The sequence below is a fragment of the Haliotis rubra genome, unplaced genomic scaffold (assembly GCF_003918875.1).
Source record: "Haliotis rubra isolate DU_JTF1 unplaced genomic scaffold, ASM391887v1 Scf23, whole genome shotgun sequence".
NCBI lineage: Eukaryota > Metazoa > Mollusca > Gastropoda > Lepetellida > Haliotidae > Haliotis > Haliotis rubra.
In genome coordinates this window covers 1,657,188-1,679,017 of record NW_025766336.1, presented here as the reverse complement: position 1 = coordinate 1,679,017, position 21,830 = coordinate 1,657,188, and the positions used below count along the sequence as shown (strand labels likewise).

General features: G+C 41.6%; 2 protein-coding genes across 2 annotated transcripts; one reads left to right on the top strand and one right to left on the bottom strand.

Moving 5' to 3' along the window:
* Positions 1–372: 372 nt before the first annotated feature.
* LOC124277908 (mucin-21-like) lies at positions 373–8,399 on the bottom strand. Its single transcript, XM_046713634.1, has 2 exons — positions 8,305–8,399; positions 373–880 (listed from the first exon to the last, which is right to left on the bottom strand). The coding sequence occupies exons 1-2, from the start codon at positions 8,397–8,399 to the stop codon at positions 373–375; spliced, it is 603 nt and encodes a 200-aa protein (XP_046569590.1).
* Positions 8,400–10,373: 1,974 nt separating this feature from the next.
* On the top strand, positions 10,374–21,720 carry LOC124277907 (UDP-GlcNAc:betaGal beta-1,3-N-acetylglucosaminyltransferase-like protein 1). The gene is made up of 12 exons (XM_046713632.1): positions 10,374–10,464; positions 13,534–13,650; positions 13,800–13,899; positions 13,993–14,057; positions 15,065–15,130; positions 16,259–16,354; positions 17,112–17,153; positions 18,722–18,846; positions 19,234–19,369; positions 20,140–20,208; positions 20,831–20,905; positions 21,289–21,720. The coding sequence occupies exons 1-12, from the start codon at positions 10,453–10,455 to the stop codon at positions 21,367–21,369; spliced, it is 984 nt and encodes a 327-aa protein (XP_046569588.1). The 5' UTR covers positions 10,374–10,452; the 3' UTR covers positions 21,370–21,720.
* The last annotated feature ends 110 nt before the right edge of the window (positions 21,721–21,830 follow it).

Here is a 21,830-nt window from a genome sequence, read left to right as displayed (position 1 = left end):
TGTGACCATGTGTCAGTATCAATGTGGAGGACGTGAACAACAGCCTCGAAAGCAAAGTGACCAACGGTATCGAAAGTAAAGTGACCAAATGCGCGTTACCATTTGAGTGAATATTGTGACAACCGATGCGTAGCACCGGTGGGTTTAGCATAGTAACGCTGGACGAGGCTCCACTGGAAACTCCACTGGACGTGGCTCCATTGGGCATGGCTCCACTGGACGTGCCTCCATTGGGCATGATTCCACTGGGCATGGCTGCACCGGAAACCCTACTGGACGTGGCTCCAGTGGGCCACTGGACATGGCTCCACTAGGCATGGCTCCATTGGATATGGAGCCATATCCAGTGGAGCCATGCCTAGTGGAGCCATGTCAAATGGAAGCGCCACTGGACATGGCTCCACTGGATATGGCTCCACTGGACATGACTCCACTGGATATGGCTCCACTGGACATGGCTCCACTGGATATGGCTCCACTGGACATGGCTCCACTGGATATGGCTCCACTGGATGTGGCGCCAATCCACGTGGCTCCACTGGATGTGGCTCCACTGGACATGGCTCCACTGGACATGGCGCCACTGGACATGGCTCCACTGGAAGCGCCACTGGACATGGCTCCACTGGATATGGCGCCACTGGACATGGCTCCACTGGACGTGCCTCCATTGGGCATGATTCCACTGGACATGGCTCCACCGGAAACCCTACTGGACGTGGCTCCAGTGGGCATGGCTCCACTGGATATGGCGCCATTGGACATGGCTCCACTGGATATGGCTCCACTGGATATGGCTTCTCTGGACGTGGCTCCACTGGATATGGCCCCACTGGAAGCGCCACTGGACATGGCTCCACTGGATATGGCTCCACCGGACCTTCAAATTGGAGACACATTTGTTCAACCAGAAAGCCATGCTCGAAATCTATGTGTCATCTTTCACTCAACATTAAGCGTGGAAAATCACGATAGTAACATCTGCAAATCTGCATATTTCCACCTAAGGAATATCAGACAGATTAGCAGGTACATGGACACACCATCAGTAAAATGTCTAATCCATGCATTTGTGACATCACGTCTAGACTAGTGCAGCAGTCTACTCTATGGAATACAGCAGAAGTACATGGACAAGTTACAGCATGTTCAAAACACAGCTGCCAGGCTCATAACACGCACACATATGTATGTGCACATAACACCAGTCTCCTGAAGGACTTCCACTGGCTCCCTGTAAAAGACAAAGTTGTATTCAAACTTCTTGTGTTTGTTTACAAGTCCATTAATGGGCTTGCTTTATTCTATCTCCAGGAACTAGTCAACATTCACAAGCCTGGAAGGTCACACAGATCAGCTTATCAACAAAGCTTAGATGTTCCATCTGTCCGAACCACAACATACGGGGACAGAACATTTAGCAGAGCGGGTGCTGTACTCTGGAATGGATTACCTGAAAATGTCAGAAAATCAAAAAATATCAACAGTTTCCGATCTTGTCTCAAAACCATCCTCTTCAAACGAGCATTCGACTAAGCGCACATGATCAAGACTCTGCATATGTAGCGCTATACAAATGTCTTATTTGGTTTGATTTGATTTGACATGGTTCCACTGGACGTGGCTCCACTGGACATGGCTCCACTGGAAGCTCCACTGGAAACTCCACTGGACATGGCTTGGTTCGCCCAATAACGTGTCCGGTTCACTTAATGTGATGCAGCCGTTCGCTATTATGGGGAAAACCACGTAAATCTAGAAAATAATCAAAGCTAATCTGGGATTCGAACTAAGACCATACTCTTCGACCTACTGGCCTCTTGAGCTACATGACCATACTCTTCTAGCTACTGGCCTCTTGGGCTACATGACCATACTCTTCCAGCTACTGGCCTCTTAGGCTACAAGAACATTCTCTTCTAGCTACTGGCCTCTTGAGCTACATGACCATACTCTTCTAGCTACTGGCCTCTTAGGCTACAAGAACATTCTCTTCTAGCTACTGGCCTCTTGGGCTACATGAGCTACTGGCCTCTTAGGCTACAAGAACATTCTCTTCTAGCTACTGGCCTCTTGAGCTACATGACCATACTCTTCTAGCTACTGGCCTCTTAGGCTACAAGAACATTCTCTTCTAGCTACTGGCCTCTTGGGCTACATGACAATACTCTTCTAGCTACTGGCCTCTTGGGCTACATGACCATACTCTTCTAGCTACTGGCCTCTTGGGCTTCATGACCATACTCTTTCACCTACTGGCCTCTTTGGCTACATGACCATACTCTTCCAGCTACTGGCCCCTTAGGCTACAAGACCATTCTCTTCTAGCTACTGGCCTCTTGAGCTACATGACCATACTCTTCCAGCTACTGGCCTCTTGAGCTACAAGACCATACTCTTCTAGCAACTGGCCTCTTGAGCTACATGACCATACTCTTCCAGCTACTACTCTTGGGCTACATGACCATACTCTTCTAGCTACTGGCCTCTTGGGCTACAAGAACATACTCTTCTAGCTACTGGCCTCTTGGGCTACATGACCATACTCTTCTAGCTACTGGCCTCTTGGGCTTCATGACCATACTCTTCTAGCAACTGGCCTCTTGGGCTACATGACCATACTCTTCTAGCTACTGGCCTCTTGGGCTACATGACCATACTCTTCTAGCTACTGGCCTCTTGGGCTTCATGACCATACTCTTCTAGCAACTGGCCTCTTGGGCTACATGACCATACTCTTCTAGCTACTGGCCTCTTGGGCTACATGACCATACTCTTCTAGCTACTGGCCTCTTGGGCTACATGACCATACTCTTCCAGCTACTGGCCTCTTAGGCTACAAGAACATTCTCTTCTAGCTACTGGCCTCTTGAGCTTCATGACCATACTCTTCTAGCTACTGGCCTCTTAGGCTACAAGAACATTCTCTTCTAGCTACTGGCCTCTTGGGCTACATGACAATACTCTTCTAGCTATTGGGCTACAAGACCATACTCTTCCAGCTACTGGCCTCTTGGGCTTCATGACCATACTCTTCTAGCTACTTGCCTCTTGAGCTACATGACCATACTCTTCTAGCAACTGGCCTCTTGGGCTTCATGATCATACTCTTCTAGCTACTGGCCTCTTGGGCTACATGACCATACTCTTCTAGCTACTGGCCTCTTGAGCTACATTACCATACCCTTCTAGCAACTGGCATCTTGGGCTACATGACCATACTCTTCTAGCTACTGGCCTCTTGGGCTACATGACCATACTCTTCTAGCTACTGGCCTCTTGAGCTACATGACCATACTCTTCTAGCTACTGGCCTCTTGGGCTACATGACCATACTCTTCTAGCTACTGGCCTCTTGAGCTACATGACCATACTCTTCTAGCTACTGGCCTCTTGGGCTACATGACCATACTCTTCTAGCTACTGGCCTCTTGGGCTACATGACCATACTCTTCTAGCTACTGGCCTCTTGAGCTACATGACCATACTCTTCTAGCTACTGGCCTTTTGGGCTACATGACCATACTCTTCTAGTTACTGGCCTCTTGAGCTACATGACCATACTCTTCTAGCTACTGGCCTTTTGGGCTACATGACCATACTCTTCTAATTACTGGCCTCTTGAGCTACATGACCATACTCTTCTAGCTTCTAGCCTCTTGGGCTACATGACCATACTCTTCTAGCTACTGGCCTTTTGGGCTACATGACCATACTCTTCTAATTACTGGCCTCTTGGCCTACAGGACCATACTCTTCTAGCTACTGGCCTCTTGGCCTACAGGACTATACTCTTCTAGTTACTAACATCTTGGGCTTCATGTCCATACTCTTCTAGACTCTAGCCTCTAGCCTCTTGGACTCCATGACACAATCGTGAAATCGACACTAGAAGTAATCATTGTCTTTTGTAACTCTTAACATTTCAATCATATGATACCATTTTTCTTGAAGTTTCCCATTTGTGAACCTCGTCTTGATAAAACGAGAACGACATATCAATAAATATATCTTATGTCGAGTGGCAGTGCGGATATCTATGTAATGGAATTTGGGACAAAAACTTGTAAATAATCCCGGCCATAATGGTTGTTTTAATTGCTTGTCTCACGGCAGGGACTATAGTGCACGATGTCGGCACCAATCACGTATCGCCATGTCCATCTCCGCATATACACTCAACGTCAGCATCGTCGTGGCGTCGTCCCCATACATCAGCGAAGTGCGTAGTTACACAAGGGGAACCGTAGGTGGTGAATGGTCCCATTCCACACATTCTGTAGTCACGTCACTCCAATATCTCTACGCCTCGACACTGATAGGAGAGACACGAGAAATAGTCCTGTCATAAGTCCCGTCACACATGCCACGGTTGTTAATTATGGCGGGGCACTCGTCTCATTATTCATGCAATATACTCGGCGACCATACAATTACAAATAGCATTTTTCATTTGCCTTGTCTCTTACATACAATTAAATACAGACCCGGTTCCAAGAAGCAGACCACCGTTGGCGATGTTATCGCTTGTATAATTATTTCAACGATTAAACACCAAGGTTGTGTGGGTATAACCAATTTAACGCTTGACCAATATCATTAGCATCTAAAATGCTTGAACAACACCAAATAATGCGATATTTAGGAGCTCTCGGGACAGCTTATCCCTGAGAGTTCCCAGTGAAGATCCGGGTTAGAATTGATCTTCAGTAATGGATGCTTGTCGTAAGAGGCGACTAACTGGATCGGGTGGTCAGGCTCACTGACTTGGTTGAAACATGTCATCGGTTCCCAATTAGATCGATGCTCATGCTGCTGATCACTGGATTGTCTGGTCCAGACTTGATTATTTACAGACCGCTGACATTTTGCAGGAATATAGCCGAGTGCGGCGTAAAACTAAATTCACTCTCACTACCCCTGAGAGTCGCCCGTTCGTGATGCACGTGACACATGTTTCCTGAACCTTGTGTACGACCATCTTGCTATTCGGCTACTCATGTTTTGAATGTCTATTTAGATGTTCCGGGGAAAGTAGCCCATACAGTTCATGTAAATACAAGTTGAGCACATTGATAATCATCGAAATATTACTTGTCAATATTGATGGGCCCATTATGAGCAACCATAGCCCTGAACAAGAATAGAGTAATTGTTACGAACTGCAATCTCGGTAAACTCATATCCTAGTGTTCGCTACTGCTTTGTGCTGATCGCACCTACATACTGAATAATGATCCAATATTGAACCAATACCCTCGTTCATACACGTACAACTATTAGTTCGTATGTTATTGGATATGTCACTGGTAATTCCACATGATTTCGTCCTTGCCAGAGACTTTCGTTAGCCTCCGGTGTGGACTTTGTGGGTTCGAAATGTGCCAGCAACACACGGTATTCAATTATTCATACTGGTAAATGATAGACACACAAAACTGTTTCGCCCTTGCCAAGTGGTGTTTAACTAATAATCCCGCTGTTAAATGCCAGGCTCAAGACAGAGTGGATCATCAGTTGGTTGAGTCCACCCTAGTGAGGAGGACATGTGTCTTAATTACATGCTTTTGTCAGCTTTCACTCAGAAGGCCGGGATTAGAGTAGCATCTCGTCTCTGAAAAGAACATACTTTACGGGAAAATACGGTCTCTAAATTATGCTAATAAAATATAATAAAACGAAGACCAGAGACTTTCTTCATTTTCAGAAACTGGTAATCTAGGTTTGCCACACATTCTTACATGGGCTGCATTGATATATTTGTTTCAGGGTCTGTTTGACAGACTAGCCGGATAGTATTAGATTTGCACAAGTCTATAAGGTAAAAAATAATAGCTTAAAGGATAATTTCTAAAAAATAATAAATGACAGAATGGGGTCCTGTACTGTCAGCTTATCTAGACTTGCCTCTTCGACGGATAAAAGTACTACTCATCCATGGGCTCAGCATTCAGTACAGCCTTAGAGCAAGGCTAGGGGAGTATATATCCCGTTAATAATATAACACACACGTTTTACCACTGTCACCACTAACAGTTCTTCGTGTAGTAAAACATCCCTCTCCGCATGTTATTTTACGCATGTTTAACTAAAACAATTGACCTGTAACTGATGGGGACCTGTAACTGATGGAAGTTCAGCCAAACAGGGAATCTCTGTAATACTGCCAGGATTGACAGTTCATGGCAGTCCCGTGTAATTATTTTCCCAACAATTTGTGTTTTTTCGTTCTGTTGAATTAGGCCGTACAGGGTAAGATGACACAGTCGATAGTTCTGTCTCTAAGCTCTTAGCCGCACCACACACACACACACACACACACACACTTTTTTCAAAACGAAACCATATCTACTTTACCATAACTACAATTTCATTTTATAAATTAACACACACACACACACACCGCTCTGAAAACCGTTCCTACGCCCCTGCATTTACATTTTAATATCACTGTGATATTGTTTAAATCGTAATCAGCTCTATTAGAGTGCAACCGAGGTCATATATCACCAGCTCACTGTCCTGTTTGTTGACGTCTTGGTCGGTGTGCGGACAGCGTGCTGTCATGGCGCCTCGCGAGCTGCTGTACCCACAACACCTGCTGTTTGTGTTTGTCTCCTAGTAACATCTGATATTGAACAAGTGCGCCTGTCATCTACAGATATCGGTCCCATTTCACCGAACACGTTGATCGGCTTTATAGAGCAAAAGAGCCGAAGCAAGTGTTTGCCGCGTCAGTATATTTTAATTCGTCACCAATTAAACTAGATACTGACTGAAAGTAGATGGGTCCTCGAAATATTATTTCATGCCAGATTCTAGCCTTGCTGCAATGCTGTACTGAGTGCTATACTCATGCACGTATAGTAATTCTATCCTTTAAAGAGGCAAGTCTAGATAAGGGGCAGTACAGGACCACAGTCTGTTATTTATGTATTTTTTAGAAATTATCATTTAAACTATTAATTATTACATTAAAGACTTGTGCATGTCTAGCCAGATTCTTGCTCTTTCGTTTGCATATAAAGAACCTACTTAATTTGACATTTTGTATATTATTACTGTGCAATTGTTGGAAATTCCAAAGTATCATCAAAGTACATTAGCATAAGATTGTTCATAATCAGTTGATATAGCGCTTTATTTATCACTTGTATATCTTCAGTTAGAAATGTGCAGCCGTGTTGGTTCAATTGCTATCTGTCTCAGAGTCCCCGAAAACATTCCCTCCCGTCCTGCTCTTTCTACTATGCAAATGCCCTAAACGAAGAAAGTATAGCGTTCCTTCCGGTTCGGAATCTCCCATTTATATCTGGGGCTTCTTTTCAATTCAAATGAGTGATTTCTCTGTGTTAGTATTACATATTGGCAGAGAGCAACAGTTAAACTAGTTCAGTATATTTCTCGTGTGTTCGAGTCACGGCCCCACGAGACTCCTCTCGAACTCCTCCCCTGAAAAGGACAACCCCGACCCCCATCTCCATCACGCTCCCCCGGGATGCGTTATATTAGATATCTACCCCGCGGCGACCAGACACACCTGCTCACCGCTACAGACTGTTGTTTCATACTCCTACTATTTTCACTTTCCCCGGAACAACAATACTCCCCTTCCGGATTAAATGGCATAAATGGTAGCCACATTGTCGCATTAATCTGTCAGTGGTTTCTTGTTTTTTTCTCCACGCAACATTGGGATTTACAAATAACATGAATGTATCGGCTGCAAAGGTCAGCAGACGACAACTCAAATATGTTCATCATCTGACTCCAGCTATTTCCCTCCACTTTACGAGATGTTGCGGCCATATTACGACTGAGAAAACATCCCGTCGTGTCGGTGCCAGCTCTCTAAACATGTTACATTCAGCGTCATGTGGAGTACGTAAAGCAGGTTCTCTGTCTTCCACACGTTCCATATATATAGACTGTACTCTGCTTGAGGAGAGCGCATTCGTGGCCCAGTGGAAATAGTTTCAGCTCGTTGAGCGGCAGGTGGGTGGTTCAATTCCTGGTCACTTCATAGCAAATCATAAACATGAGAATTAACCAAGGACCACCCACATTCATATATGATAAGTATGAAAACACTATGTTATATATTCTTTGACAACCACTTCTGAGTTGGTCTAGAGTTGTCATTCATGAATATAGGACAAATGACAGGGGGATGGTTATCAAAATGTGGCACGACGACGGTATCAGTATATCCTATTTATGACGTTGACCATTGAGTGGCCCAGGTACTGTAATGAGATCCAATGGTCATACGAAACGCAACCCACACCATCAATGGGCCTTCACCACGTCAGACGTTCCATCGGACCGGCAGCTCGCAGCCTCCTTCTGATGGTACTGGTGGACTGTAACTGTTCATTGCCAGCGCAGTTCTTCCACATCGGTCATGCACTGTATCTTGCTAGACGAATTAAGACTTATGACGGTCATTGGTTTTCATGACCGATGTTCCTGGTCCTGGGCAATCCCGTAATAACCGTGTGGTTAATATTCCAACACCGATGTTGCGGCAGGACATCCCTGCGTCATGCCTGCCAATAACCTGCCACCGTGTGTTTACTGAAAGTCTACGTCTTGTCATGTTGAGTTAACTAACGGTTTTTTTCACTGTCGTCTTGCAAATCAATTCAGAAGACTGAAGTGCACATACTGAAATTTTGAAATTTCTACCCAAATTACTTTTGCGCCTTCTTAGCATGTGAACGTGCGATAGACAGCTATTGAGATTTTGTATCCAGCACGTGCTTTACATGTGCATTTCCAGTATGCTAGACTATGGCAGGGGCGGATACAGCGTTTGTGCACAGTTCATTTTCACCCGTTTTCACGAGTTTCAATGGTCTGCTTAAGCCTAAATCCTACAAATTGCCCTTGGTTTCAGATAGTGCTAAATTAAAGCTTATGTGTATATTTGAGGACAAGTCTCCACCCGTAACAGTATACCAAGCTGGCTAAAGATGAATTTTGACGAACAGATTAAAGGAAACCGCTTTTATCCAAACATTGCCGGGGTGGGTGAAATCGTGGTGGGCCCATTATTTTCCAGGAATGGAGAGCCACTGGTTTATTCCCCGTCTTAACCTCATCCATACTTTAACATTTCAAAAAGCCATTCTCTTGTGGAACAAACCCTTTGCACCCTTTGTGATGCACGTGGAATGCGTTCTCTGCCGCCGCACGTGCACCAACCTCCGTCTCCAGCTGACATTTACAATGCAGACACATAACTCGTCCTAATGTCGTTGGGTTCTAAATTAGTATTCATTCAGTCGTAATGTCGACAAATATAAAACTATGAATAAGTATATATGTTTACCTGAATTAACTGAGTTGTTTGTCGTTAAAGGTATGTCTAATTGCTATAAATATGAACATTGTTAAAGGCAACCTGTTGGTACTTATGCAAAATTATGCATCAGACGGGCGGTCAAAGTTGCAAAATTATGCATCAGACGGGCGATCAAAGAGTCCAAGGACAGATGCAGTTAGAAGTTGGAAGGTTATTATATTTAATGTGACACTAAGACTTAAATTCAATAATTCGTGACGATAGTAAAAGGAAATATAAATTTGATTAAAAAAGAAGAGTGTGAGAAGCACGAGACGCGGTTGAAACGAAAGTGGGACAAACTACTCCCCAATATAAACATATGCAAACTCCCGACCGTTTGCCTTTTCAAAGAAAAGATATCAGTGGATATGGGTTGTTGAAAAAAGGCTGCAAAGTCATGGGAACAAATTTCAATGACAGCGACCTACTGTGAGCAACATTTTGGAAAGCCATGGTGTTTAGGTTTACGTGTTGTTTGTGATATTTCTTTCCGTATTTACGAATGTCTGTATATATAGTCTGTCAGCAACAGCGGATAAACCTGCACCGTCAAGGCCTGGTGTGAAATATATTGCACTCTCGCGATCGGGGGACAGAAAGATGACGGTCCTGATTGAAGGGAGACAACTTGCGTCTCAATTCTTAACTTACAGTGTTGAACCCCCACTTCAGCGTACTTATCCTAATATCACTTTCCTCCTCGTGTTGGTCTCCTACATATTTATTCTTAGCGTCAATTACTTTATATCAATTATTGATCCCGAAACTTTAACGGATATGATACGGCATGCCTGGAGCAGAAGGGTTTTTTTAGCAAAAATCCGAATCATTTCATATTTAATTATAATGTAATTGATATATAAAGCTGGCAAATGTTTTAAAAAAGGAAGCAATTATATTCTATTCTGTCAAAGAAAAAAATCAAAGGTTGGTGTAAGAATGAGCACGATACGCGATTCGAACTCAGATTTGATACGGTGTTTATGAAAAGTTTGAGAAATAAAGGTATTAGAGTAACGTGCCCCTGTCATGGCATGTCAACATGTGCATGGACGGCATCACCCAACAGCAATGGTTACTGGTCAGATGCAGTTTAGCAGATAATGGCTGATGTGGTAAGAACAGATGTGACTGAAAAACCGTACCAACCACAGTGTTTTTTGGGGGGATTACAGGGAGCGGTACCTGTTACATAAGAATCCGAATATCATGGATTACCAGTAGGACATTCGAACAAGGAGGTGCGAAGTTGATGACGAATTTTTAACATTGACTAATTAAGTTTGACAAGCATTTTACATTGGAGCATGTGATATGTTGATGGAAATAAGTGTGTGGCCTGTTATAATGATATTGTAATGTCATACTTCTGAATAAAGATCAGAAAGAGTTAGTGATTTTATGTCACATCTAGCAATATTCTAGCACAGTGAAATATATGCTTTGGGGTCTCCTCATATTGCAGGCACCTTTTGTTCATAATTACTGAAGCAATCAGGCATCTCAAATAGCAAAACAAAGGGATTACTACGGGACCGGGTCAGTATAAACCTGTGACACAAAGTTAAAACTTTTATTTATCAATACAGTACCATACTCAATAGTACTTATGCTGAATGGGTCGTTGTCGGCACAGGTACTACAGATACTTACCCCAGGTACGTTTCTGTGTACAGATATGTACCCTAAACAAAGTCAAAATACAGAAACGTACCTGGTACCCTAAAAGGCGGACGAGTCCATATTCCGCAATCCAAAACCAAAATCGCATGTAGTTGTTCCCGTTCAACTAAAGTACTGTTGGAAATGCTAGAAACATGCTTTTTGACTTATATTTAAAATTCAGAGGTATTACAGTTACTTAAATAACAAATATCACTTTAAGAAACATCTACCTAATGTAGACCGAGGGAATAAATTTTGAGACATGCCCTAAAATGCGTTTGTACTGATGAAAATACCCAAAACTTAGAAAAATAAGAGGTAGTGGGACGTTATTTGATACAAACATTAACTGCCTGTGATACGTCATCAGCATGCACGGTATCGACAGGTGAAATTGACACCTGAGCACACGCTCGGGCGAGGGGTGATCTCAATAGATGTTTTCTTCAGAATGTTGAATATGTGTACGTATAGTATACGTATTGGTTATGTAAGGGATCATTTGTGTATGTGTGTTTGTTGTGAAATAAACATACGAATTACTGTACATTGGAAAGAATCCTATCACTTGTGTTATCTTATCGATTGATTGTAAAAATGTGCAACGTTTTAATAAATGTTTTGAATGTCAACAGTATATTTCATTGCAAAAATATTGATGTAATGCGGTCAGTTGAATCTAGCTGTGAACATTGGCCAAAGATTTAACGAAGTCACTGGTGTAGCTTCTTTAGAATATATATATTCTTCTTCTCCTAAAGTTTGTAGACCGCCCGTCTAAGTACTCCTTTGTCAAAGTTGTCAAGGATGGTTTTACAGCTCTACAAGTTCTGTAATAAACCCTTTCTAAACTAATGAAAGGTTTACCTGTCTTTTTCAAGCACAAAAAACTTATAAACCTTTGCAACAATCGTCTGCAAATAGTTGGCCATAGCTGACGCTGTGATAAAGATGTGCATGCATGACGGGAAACTTATTTATCAAGACTAACATTTATATTAATATTTCTTCAATAAAGAAACGATAATTAAGTAAAGTAACACAAACATTCAACATTTATTTGTTTAAGAAAAACGTTAATTTATATTTTTACACCACCTGTATTATTAGCATAAATGTAAAGACTATTTCAGATTTCTGTTGTTGAACTCTGAAAAAATCTTAAGTTGTTGTTTTGGTACCAAATTCTCTCCTGTAAACTGCCCTTTAAATGCATGGGAATGTTAAATCAATTGAAATAAAAATTAGGTACACTATAGGTGAGTTGATATATTGACAACATAATACATGTATCACCTTTCTAAAGATGTTAAGGCTAAAAAGCATTTTTCTAGCATTTCCGACAGTACTTTAATTGCGATTGATATTCATGTGCATCGCGAAATATCCGTTACTGTGTATTCTCATTACTTACATAAAGCAATCAAATGTATCTAATACAACAGCATGACAATTCCGATCAAGAATATGACACAATGGGAATGGAATCGTCCTAGGGTACCTTTCTGTATTCTCATTATGGCCAGGGTACGTTTCTGTATGCAGAAACGTACCTGGGGTACATATCTGTAGTACCCGTGCCGACAACGACCCCTTCAGCAGTACTTATTTTATAAAATATACATTTTTTATAAAATATACATTTTTTATAAACTACACACACACACACACACACACACACACACACACACACACACACACACACACACACACACACACACACACACACACACACACACACACACACACACACACACACACACACACACACACACACACATACAAATATATCAGAAAGAAAGAAAAGAAAGAAAGAAAAAATAATCACTGGACTTCATGAACTACATTTTATGTTAGTACTGTAAAACATTACAATTAAAGTCCAACTAAATGTGACATGGAATCAGCAAATTCTATGGATATGTCGGAGTAACATCGTTGGCAGTGTTGATGGTTGTAGGACAGCCTGCCTAACAACATCTCCATGCACATTGGTGTGGCGTCTCTTTTGTACTCTGAACATATAACGCTGATAGACAAGGTTACGACCACCTTGCGTATTAGGAATAACCTCTAGATTTACTTGTACATTAGCCATGAATGATAGTGACATTTTCCTGTGTAAGATATAGCTGTTAACAAGATGAATTTTATTCAGTGACATTAATTGAACATGGATATTTGGTGAGTTGATGTCAGTCTGACAATCTATCAGTTTGGAATTTCTCCTAGGCCATGAGTTTAGTTATTGAGACGATCCCTTTCCTTATAACAACATCACTAATCCTAATTCTCTACAGGCTGCCTGCACAGTGAGGATAAACCTATGCTTTACATACTGCGCCCATGTCCGCTGTTAACCATTAGTCTACGAGGATAAGGAAGAAAGCGCTTCAGGTCATTACAGTGTGGATAAATCAGTATCATAGTGAAAATAGGTGTTGTACTTCTCAAACTATACAACCGGTTTTGTGTTGTATGAAATATCCATGTTGTAATGAAGTCCCTGTTGGTTACAGAGTGTGGTGGTCCCTGTTTACAATGGAGAGAAATGGCTGTGTGAGTGTCTTGAGTCGGTACAACAGCAGACATTCAGTGGCCATCTACAGCTGTCTGTGTATGATGATGGAAGCACGGTAAGACACAATACTGCATTCTGTGAAACAAACAAGAGAAACCACAAGACAAATTTGTCTCTGTGTTCCGTGACGAAAGGTAACAGATATATGTGCGAGGGAAATATGTTCATACTTCCTTTATTCAGCAATTGATGCTTCCTCCTCAGGATGGTACAAGCAACCTGATCCGGAAATGGAGACAGCGTTTGGAGCCTCTCGGTATAGAAGTCGTCACAGGTGGACATACAGACACACAACCTAGGGGAGGTAAGTGCTTTGTGATGTGTGCAGTTGAAATATTTTATGATGGTAATTTTTGTGTTCTATAACTTTCTGATGTACTAAGTGATTATTTTACAGTTGGCCATTCAAAGAACATGGCAGTGAGTCAGAGTACAGGGGACTTCCTGTGTTTCCTGGATGCTGTGAGTACACGTTTTACTGACACTGTACATTCTGAGAGTAAAGGCTTTACTGACAGCCACTGTACAATGCAATATTGAACAATCTTTATGGTTAACAACTTCTTATATTTTGTGAGTGCAACATTTCGATACAGATTCTTGTACCATTGTCAAGTGCGACGTTTCGATACAGATTCTTGTACCATTGTCAAGTGCGACGTTTCGATACAGATTCTTGTACCATTGTCAAGTGCGACATTTCGATACAGATTCTTGTACCATTGTCAAGTGTGACGTTTCGATACAGATTCTTGTACCATTGTCAACGCTTCGATACAGATTCTTGTACCATTGTTCAAATACAGATTCTTGTACCATTGTCAAGTTTGCAACGCTTCAATACACAGATTCTTGTACCATTGTCAAGTCGACGCTTCGATCAGATTCTTGTACCATTGTCAAGTGACGCTTTCGATACAGATTCTTGTACCATTGTCAAGTGCAACGTTTCGATACAGATTCTTGTACCATTGTCAAGTGCGACGTTTCGATACAGATCCTTGTACTGTTGTCAAGCATACTTGCTTGACAATGGCACAAGAATCTGTATTGAAACGTCACACTCATGAAATCAAAGAAGTTGTTATCATAAAGTTTGTTCAATATTGTACTTCCCAACTTCTAAAATGCCACTCAAAGAAACTACTCAATGCTATGAGCGTATATTTTACTGACATATACTATGTTCCGTTCTTTAACACTTAGCATTAATCATGTGTCAGAAAGTTATCACTTACATTTAATTTGATTTTCATTTAGATTTAAAACAAACACCATTTCACTTCTATCACTGCTTTGTGTAAAGATAATCCAGATCATCACCTGTAAGTGTTGTTCAAACAGGGGAAAATCAGATACCAAAGCACTAGCTAAATAAATCAGAATATGACAAAACACAGGTCAGTGATAAAACATTGAAATCATATCTTGTCCATTTTGTTCCTGAAGAGTAGAGCTGTTTGTTGTAGGATGACGTGATGCACTGTGATCGGGTCAGCAGTCAGATGGAGGCTGCCAAGGCACACCCCAATGCTGTGAGTCCTTGATTGTTCTTGGATAGAAGGGACAACGCTTAGTGAGAGTAGAAACCAAAGTTTGGTTGGAGGCACCAAAAGACCAAGCAGTCATTACCATTTCTACAAACCTTCAGGGATTTACAGGACACAAATTCCTGAGTCCTATATTCATAAATATTGACAATGGACGCAACAAAATTTATTAGTGCGTCCTCAGGGACTCAGAAAAAGTCCAATTACCTTTTGTAAAAATTCCTATTAAGTGACAATAAGTTTTCACTGAGTTTGCTACCAGCTGGGTTATGGTATTATTTGCAATTTAATTACTGTAACAATGTGATGATCATGATACACAATACAATATTTAAGTGTCTGGGACCCCCATTTTGTTGTCCAGGACCCCTGAAAATTAAGAGTATGAGTCCCAGGGACCCTCAAATACAGGACTCCATGTAAATCCCTGAACCTTTCAAAACTTCCTGAGAATGATGAAACTTTCACTATAAACACTCATCCACTGATTAGTTATTAGAATTCAGCACTATAACTTCTTGTGCGGATTTGGCGTGGTGGTGTGGATGTGGAGGTAGATGTCCCACAGTGGATGTGTGCAGCTTTGATTGATATTCTCAATAAACTGTATTCCCGGCATTTTAATGTAAATTGGTAATGATAAAAAAATTGTATGTATATTAGTTCCCTCTAGTCCCATAAATTAAGTTAAAAGTGAAATACTGAATATTTTATAAATAAAAGTGCTTTCATAAACTGCTGCAGGCAACATGTAGGAAACAAAGATTGTAAACTCCCAACATGGCTAGGTTTGCTCAATTACAGTGCATATAGAGATGACAGGTCACTGTGAGGAGCTGAGGGACACTTGATGACCCAGCAACAATCTGATCTAGAAGGGCATTGTTTCGCCAGTGTCCCTTTTAATAAAGTTTCACAAATTATGTCATAGGTTAATGGGACGTGTTTGCAAATGTTTTGGTGCTGAATTCTAAAGGTTGACTAGTTCATGAAAATGTCAGGTATTTGTAACCCTGTACGTATGTAGAGTGATGATGTATTGGCATAAGCAGACCATTGTTTTTATAACATGACATGTATGCTGACCTGATGTACGGCAATGCTGTGTTTTAGATAATAGGCAGCTGCTTCCATCGTACGCCTGCTGACTCGACCCGGAGGTTCACCAGGTGGGCAAATTCCCTGTCCTCAGACCAGCTGCCTCTCCAGGTAGTGTTCTAGAAACTCTCCAAAAAGTTGAAATAATGATTTCAACTCCCCACCACCACCAAAATAATTGTTGGATATGGATATTTCCTTATTGATCTTGTCTGAAATGGGAAGAATATTTATGCCGATAGGTTTACAACATTGGTACATGTTGCTGCCCTGCCTGTCACTCTGCAGGGACAAAACAAGGACTGATGGGCTGGAGTCAGTCTACTCTGTCTTAGTGGGGTAGGACCCTTGAAGATCCGGGGTAGAATAGGTCTTCAGCAACCCATGCTTGCCACAAAAGGCGACTATGCTGGTCGTAAGAGGCGACTAATGGGATCGGGTGGTCAGACTCGCTGACTTGTTTGACACATGTCATCCTATCCCTGTTGAGCAGATCGATGCTCATGCTGTTGATCACTGGATTGTCTGGTCCAGACTCGATTATTTACAGACCGCCACCATATAGCTGGAATATTGCTGAGTGCGTCGTAAAACTAAACTCACTCACTCACTTAGTGGGGTAGTCAATGCTATCTCACTGGGCTTGTGTTATAAAGCTGGCATTTGTACGGACTAGTACAAACCACATGGCTTACATGTCCATGTATGCCACTAGATCAATGCAATATTCTTGAACTCTATGTTAAACCTTACTTCACCTCAACTGTAAGAGACAATGAGCGCATAACACTTTGATGTGTTTTACTGTTAGCTTGAGTTATACCATGAAGTACCCAAACAATGATACTTATGGCATGTGTCTCCCCAGGTGTTCACGTCTCACGGACCCACTGTCATCATGCCGACTTGGTTCTGAGTTATACCATGAATTACCCAAACAATGATACTTATAGATGGCATGTGTCTCCCCAGGTGTTCACGTCTCACGGACCATGCCGACTTGGTTCTGAGTTATACCATGAATTACCCAAACAATGATACTTATGGATGGCATGTGTCTCCCCAGGTGTTCACGTCTCACGGACCCACTGTCATCATGCCGACTTGGTTCTGAGTTATACCATGAATTACCCAAACAATGATACTTATATGGATGGCATGTGTCTCCCAGGTGTTCACGCCTCACGGACCATCACTTAATTTGGTTCTGAGTTATACCATGAATTACCCAAACAATGATACTTATGGATGGCATGTGTCTCCCCAGGTGTTCACGCCTCACGGACCCACTGTCATCATGCCGACTTGGTTCTGAGTTATACCATGAGGTACCCAAACAAGATGGGTCTGCATCTCCCCAGGTTTGTTACAGAAGCTGGACATGGGCTAACACTAAGTCTCTGAATAGGTGGGGTGCATCTGACGCTTTGTTAAGTTTGGCAGAAACTAAATATTATATTTTGAATTGAAACAAATATTTCATTTTGAATTGAAAAGGAGCCCCAATGGGATTAGAGATTTAGAACCTGAACCTAAGGAAATCTAGACTTGTTCCATTTAGGGCTTTTGCATTGCAGAAACTGCTTAGCAGAAGGAAAGTTACTGCAGTTCAGGGACTGTGAGGCAGACTAAAACTGGACTGATACTCATTTATTTCTAAATTAATGGGAGTCTAGTGAGATTAGCTGATAATATGCCCGGTGATATATATATTTAGTTTGACCTGTCTGTATGTCCGGATGACAGTACAGGGGTGGAAATAACCCATTGCCCGACGTCCGTGTCCAGTGTTTTTTTCTGTCGGACAAGCAGACTTGTATATCACACTGTACCGGTGTCCATTTGACTTTCCAATGTTAATAATGTTGTTTATTTAAAGAATCAACAAGAAAGCAGCCGGTATAGTGGAAAAATGATCAGGGCAAGTGATTTTACATGTGCCACTGTACCGGAGTACACTAGCAATTTTAAAGTTATTTCCACCCCTGCAGTTTAATGTGTGACACGTTTATACAAAATCTACTTACTTACTGTATAAAAGGCTTTAGGTTGGTTTTTTGTGTGTTTTTTTGTACTACACACAGCCTGTAAAGATACATTCACATCCATTTATGAACCTAATGACATTTTGTGTCTCCTAGGCCTTCTGGCTGGGTGGTATATATTTTAATTTGTCCTGTTTGTATGTTTATATGTATGTAAACTGTGTGACACGAAGATAAAATATTTACTTACTTACTTACTTACTGTTATGAATTTGCAAAACATATTGGCTTGGGTGGATAAATAATGTTCATGATTTACAGTCTCAGTTTGTCTCAGTAGACCTGGTTGTGTCTCTCTATTTGTTTCCTTCTGTAATGAAGTCCCACTTTGACTCTTAGACATGTTGTTGTGTCTAATATTCCACTATTATTCCTGCACTCACAGGACTTCACTGTTACTGAAATATTGCTGATTTACATCTTATTTGTGCAGGGGGTCCCGGAAGACTTGATTTTCTTCTACCGACACCTGGAGCTAGGTGGGGACGTTGTGCGTGTAGACCGAGACCTGCTCACCTACAGATACCACCCACAAGCCACAACATTCTCAGTACACGAGTAAGTCTGACACAGGGAGATGACAAGACAAAATCCCAAACAGATAATGAATAGTCTGTATCAAAGTTCCTCTGATGAATACAGAATGTACACTGTATTGATTTGGAACACATGAAAGAAGCGTGTAGGATGGAGACCCATGTAGGATGATCACACCATGTTGAGAGGCAGTGGGATAGCCCAGTTGTAAGCCAATCGTGTGTTGTTCCAGTGACCCAGGTTTAGTTGATGGTATGCCATCACATGTCCAATCAAACTGTCTTATCAGCAGGATGCCATGATATAACTGGACTATATCTGACTGTGGCATTGAACAACAATTCTTTAGAGGACCATGTGGTTTCTCTAAAATTGCTGTATTATTTATGATTTGTCGTTTTTCTTCAGAGACACCATCTGGAATCTCAGAGTTGAGTTCCTTCAGAAACAAGTATTGTCTCATTGGTCCAAATTCACAATCTGGAATGCTGGGAAACAGGGGAGGAAACTCTTTCGCTCTCTTACACCCGAGAATCAGAAGAAGGTAGGAGTTTATTCTGTGATTGTCAAATATATAATGATCTCAAAGTAGCAATTGTATGTATTTCAGCTACATGGCAATGTTTCGGTATAAGTCTATATAGCGTTATCAAACAACTTATACTATATACTTTCACATTGTACAAAACTAAGGTAGTAGCATTTCAGGGAGAGGAAGTTGATGAACCTGCATGAACCTAGCTCATGTGAAGTCCTCAGAATCAACATGTCTGGTGAATGTGTCAATGTGTAATGTCAATGTCGAACATTCTGTGAGTGACTGCTGCTTTTCCAGTTCGCGCTTGTACAGATGTATGGGTCTTACCAGTCATCAAAACTTTACTATGTGATTCATCCTAAGACACAAGAAGAGTGGTGTACTGGCTCTTTCAGTTGTGTCATTGTTTTAGAGTCATGTAATGACACAGAATGAATTTATCATTACTCTGATTATAGAAGAATTCTTATTTTAAATCAATGTAATGATGTGTGACAAGAAATATCATATGCCACAACCTGATAGAAAAGGGGAAGTCAGTGTAAAAACATTTGATTCTCATCAAAAACAAAGAACATCTGGATAGTCTATGCGGATACCGATTCCATTCTAACACATATCACGTACTGCATGGAAACACTGTGACAGCGATGGGCTATGAAGACTCTACTGTGCCAATATTTGTAGCCATCCAACCAACTTACATGGGTGTGTTGCTGGTCAGGTAGCCTGTAAGTCTGTTGTGGTGGCCCTCCAGGGACAGTTTGGTGTTGCAGGTGTGTGGTTTCTGTGATGTGGATGCCAAGAAGATCAGTAAAGGAGTGTACATCTATGAGGAGTCCAAGGTAAGGGAGGCAACCTCTCCAGCTCAATCTTTTCCAAAGCGTATTCCCATCTACCGGTATGTTCTCGAGATGGCTACGAAATACTTGCATTTGTAACACATGTTACATTTGGGATTACACTTTCTTAGTAAAGTACAAATTCTAGTACTTTTTAGTTGAGCCCCATCCGGGATTCGAACTCACACCCTCAGAGTCAGGCACCCAATCGCCAGCACACAAAGTCAGCCGCCTAACCCACTCAGCTACCGCGACTTCCACAAAAATGGAAGTCGGACAACTGGTAGTCTAGACTGCGGGCTTTGTGTACCCCGGATGGGGCTCAACTCAAAAAGTACTAGAATTTGTACTTTACTAAGAAAGTGTAATCCCAAATATAACACATGTTACATTTGACCACTTTCTAAATGGCATTGTGTAATCATACTTGTATTTGGTTTTCTTCCACAAAAGCACTAACTGACTGAAGCTCCCTTAAAATGATACAGGTTAAACTTATGCCATAAGAATATTCACAATCAGCATGTTGAAGTGACTTGTAGCACTAGCAAAAGACTATGGCCGTGATGACCTTGCCTTGTCTGTATATTTATGATGTCACATCATGTATGTTTTGTTGTTGCAGGAGCGTCCTAAGCCACGACTTCCCATAATGCATTTCAGTACTGCCATTCCTCCGCTGATCATCTGCGTGAAACAGGTAATCCTAATTTGTTTACTGCTGATATTAAGCATTCTAGATCCACCACATCAACCTGTAAATAACCTTGGCTGGACTAGACGAACCGGTGTGTGATATTCTGAACATCTTACACCATCAGGGCAAGTCACGGAGCAAGATCATAAAATCAAACTTATCTTTTACAACCACGGATAGGGACTTAATATAACCCAAAACCCATGGAGTGTCTCTGTGGAGTATGTGATTCATCATATTCCGGGACTGAAACATGTCTTAAAGATACCATGGGGGGACATGGTTTCCTTGATAAAATGTTGTTTTACAGTTATCAAATTCTTACATTTCTTTGTTGTTTAATATATTGCCATGCCACTGAACATGGTCCACTTTCCCTTTCACAGGACCTCACAAGTGGCAGTTTTGAGGAGAACTTGGCCTCACTGAAGCTGGTAGAGGGAACAGACTACGTCCATTTTAACTGAGCCAATGGTGATAACTCTCTTCATGGTACCTTAGCGTCAGTGGCCTAGAACTGTCAGGGAGAGGAGGTGCGCCTTGGTGTCGGTGTGAGGTCCGTTGACTTGAACCCATTTGGGATGAGCTGGAGAGACAAGTGCGACATTAGATCAACCAACCAGTATTCGTTGACCATTAGTGAGGATATCTGGTTGGCAACAAGTGTTCTGATCAATTATGTTCATAAGGAGACGTTCCATCACGGCAGCCCTAGGTCACAATTGTTGAATTATTGTTTAACAATTCCAGTGTGAATTTTTTTGTTAGGAGGTTATGTAACATGTATTACATTTTCTAATAAAATGATCCATCTTGTATTGCTACCTGGATAATTCACATCTACTTTCAGAATAATGCGCACACTACTTTCAATGCAATTCACGAATTTTTTTGATTTGCTTGAATATATATCATTCTTAGCAACTAC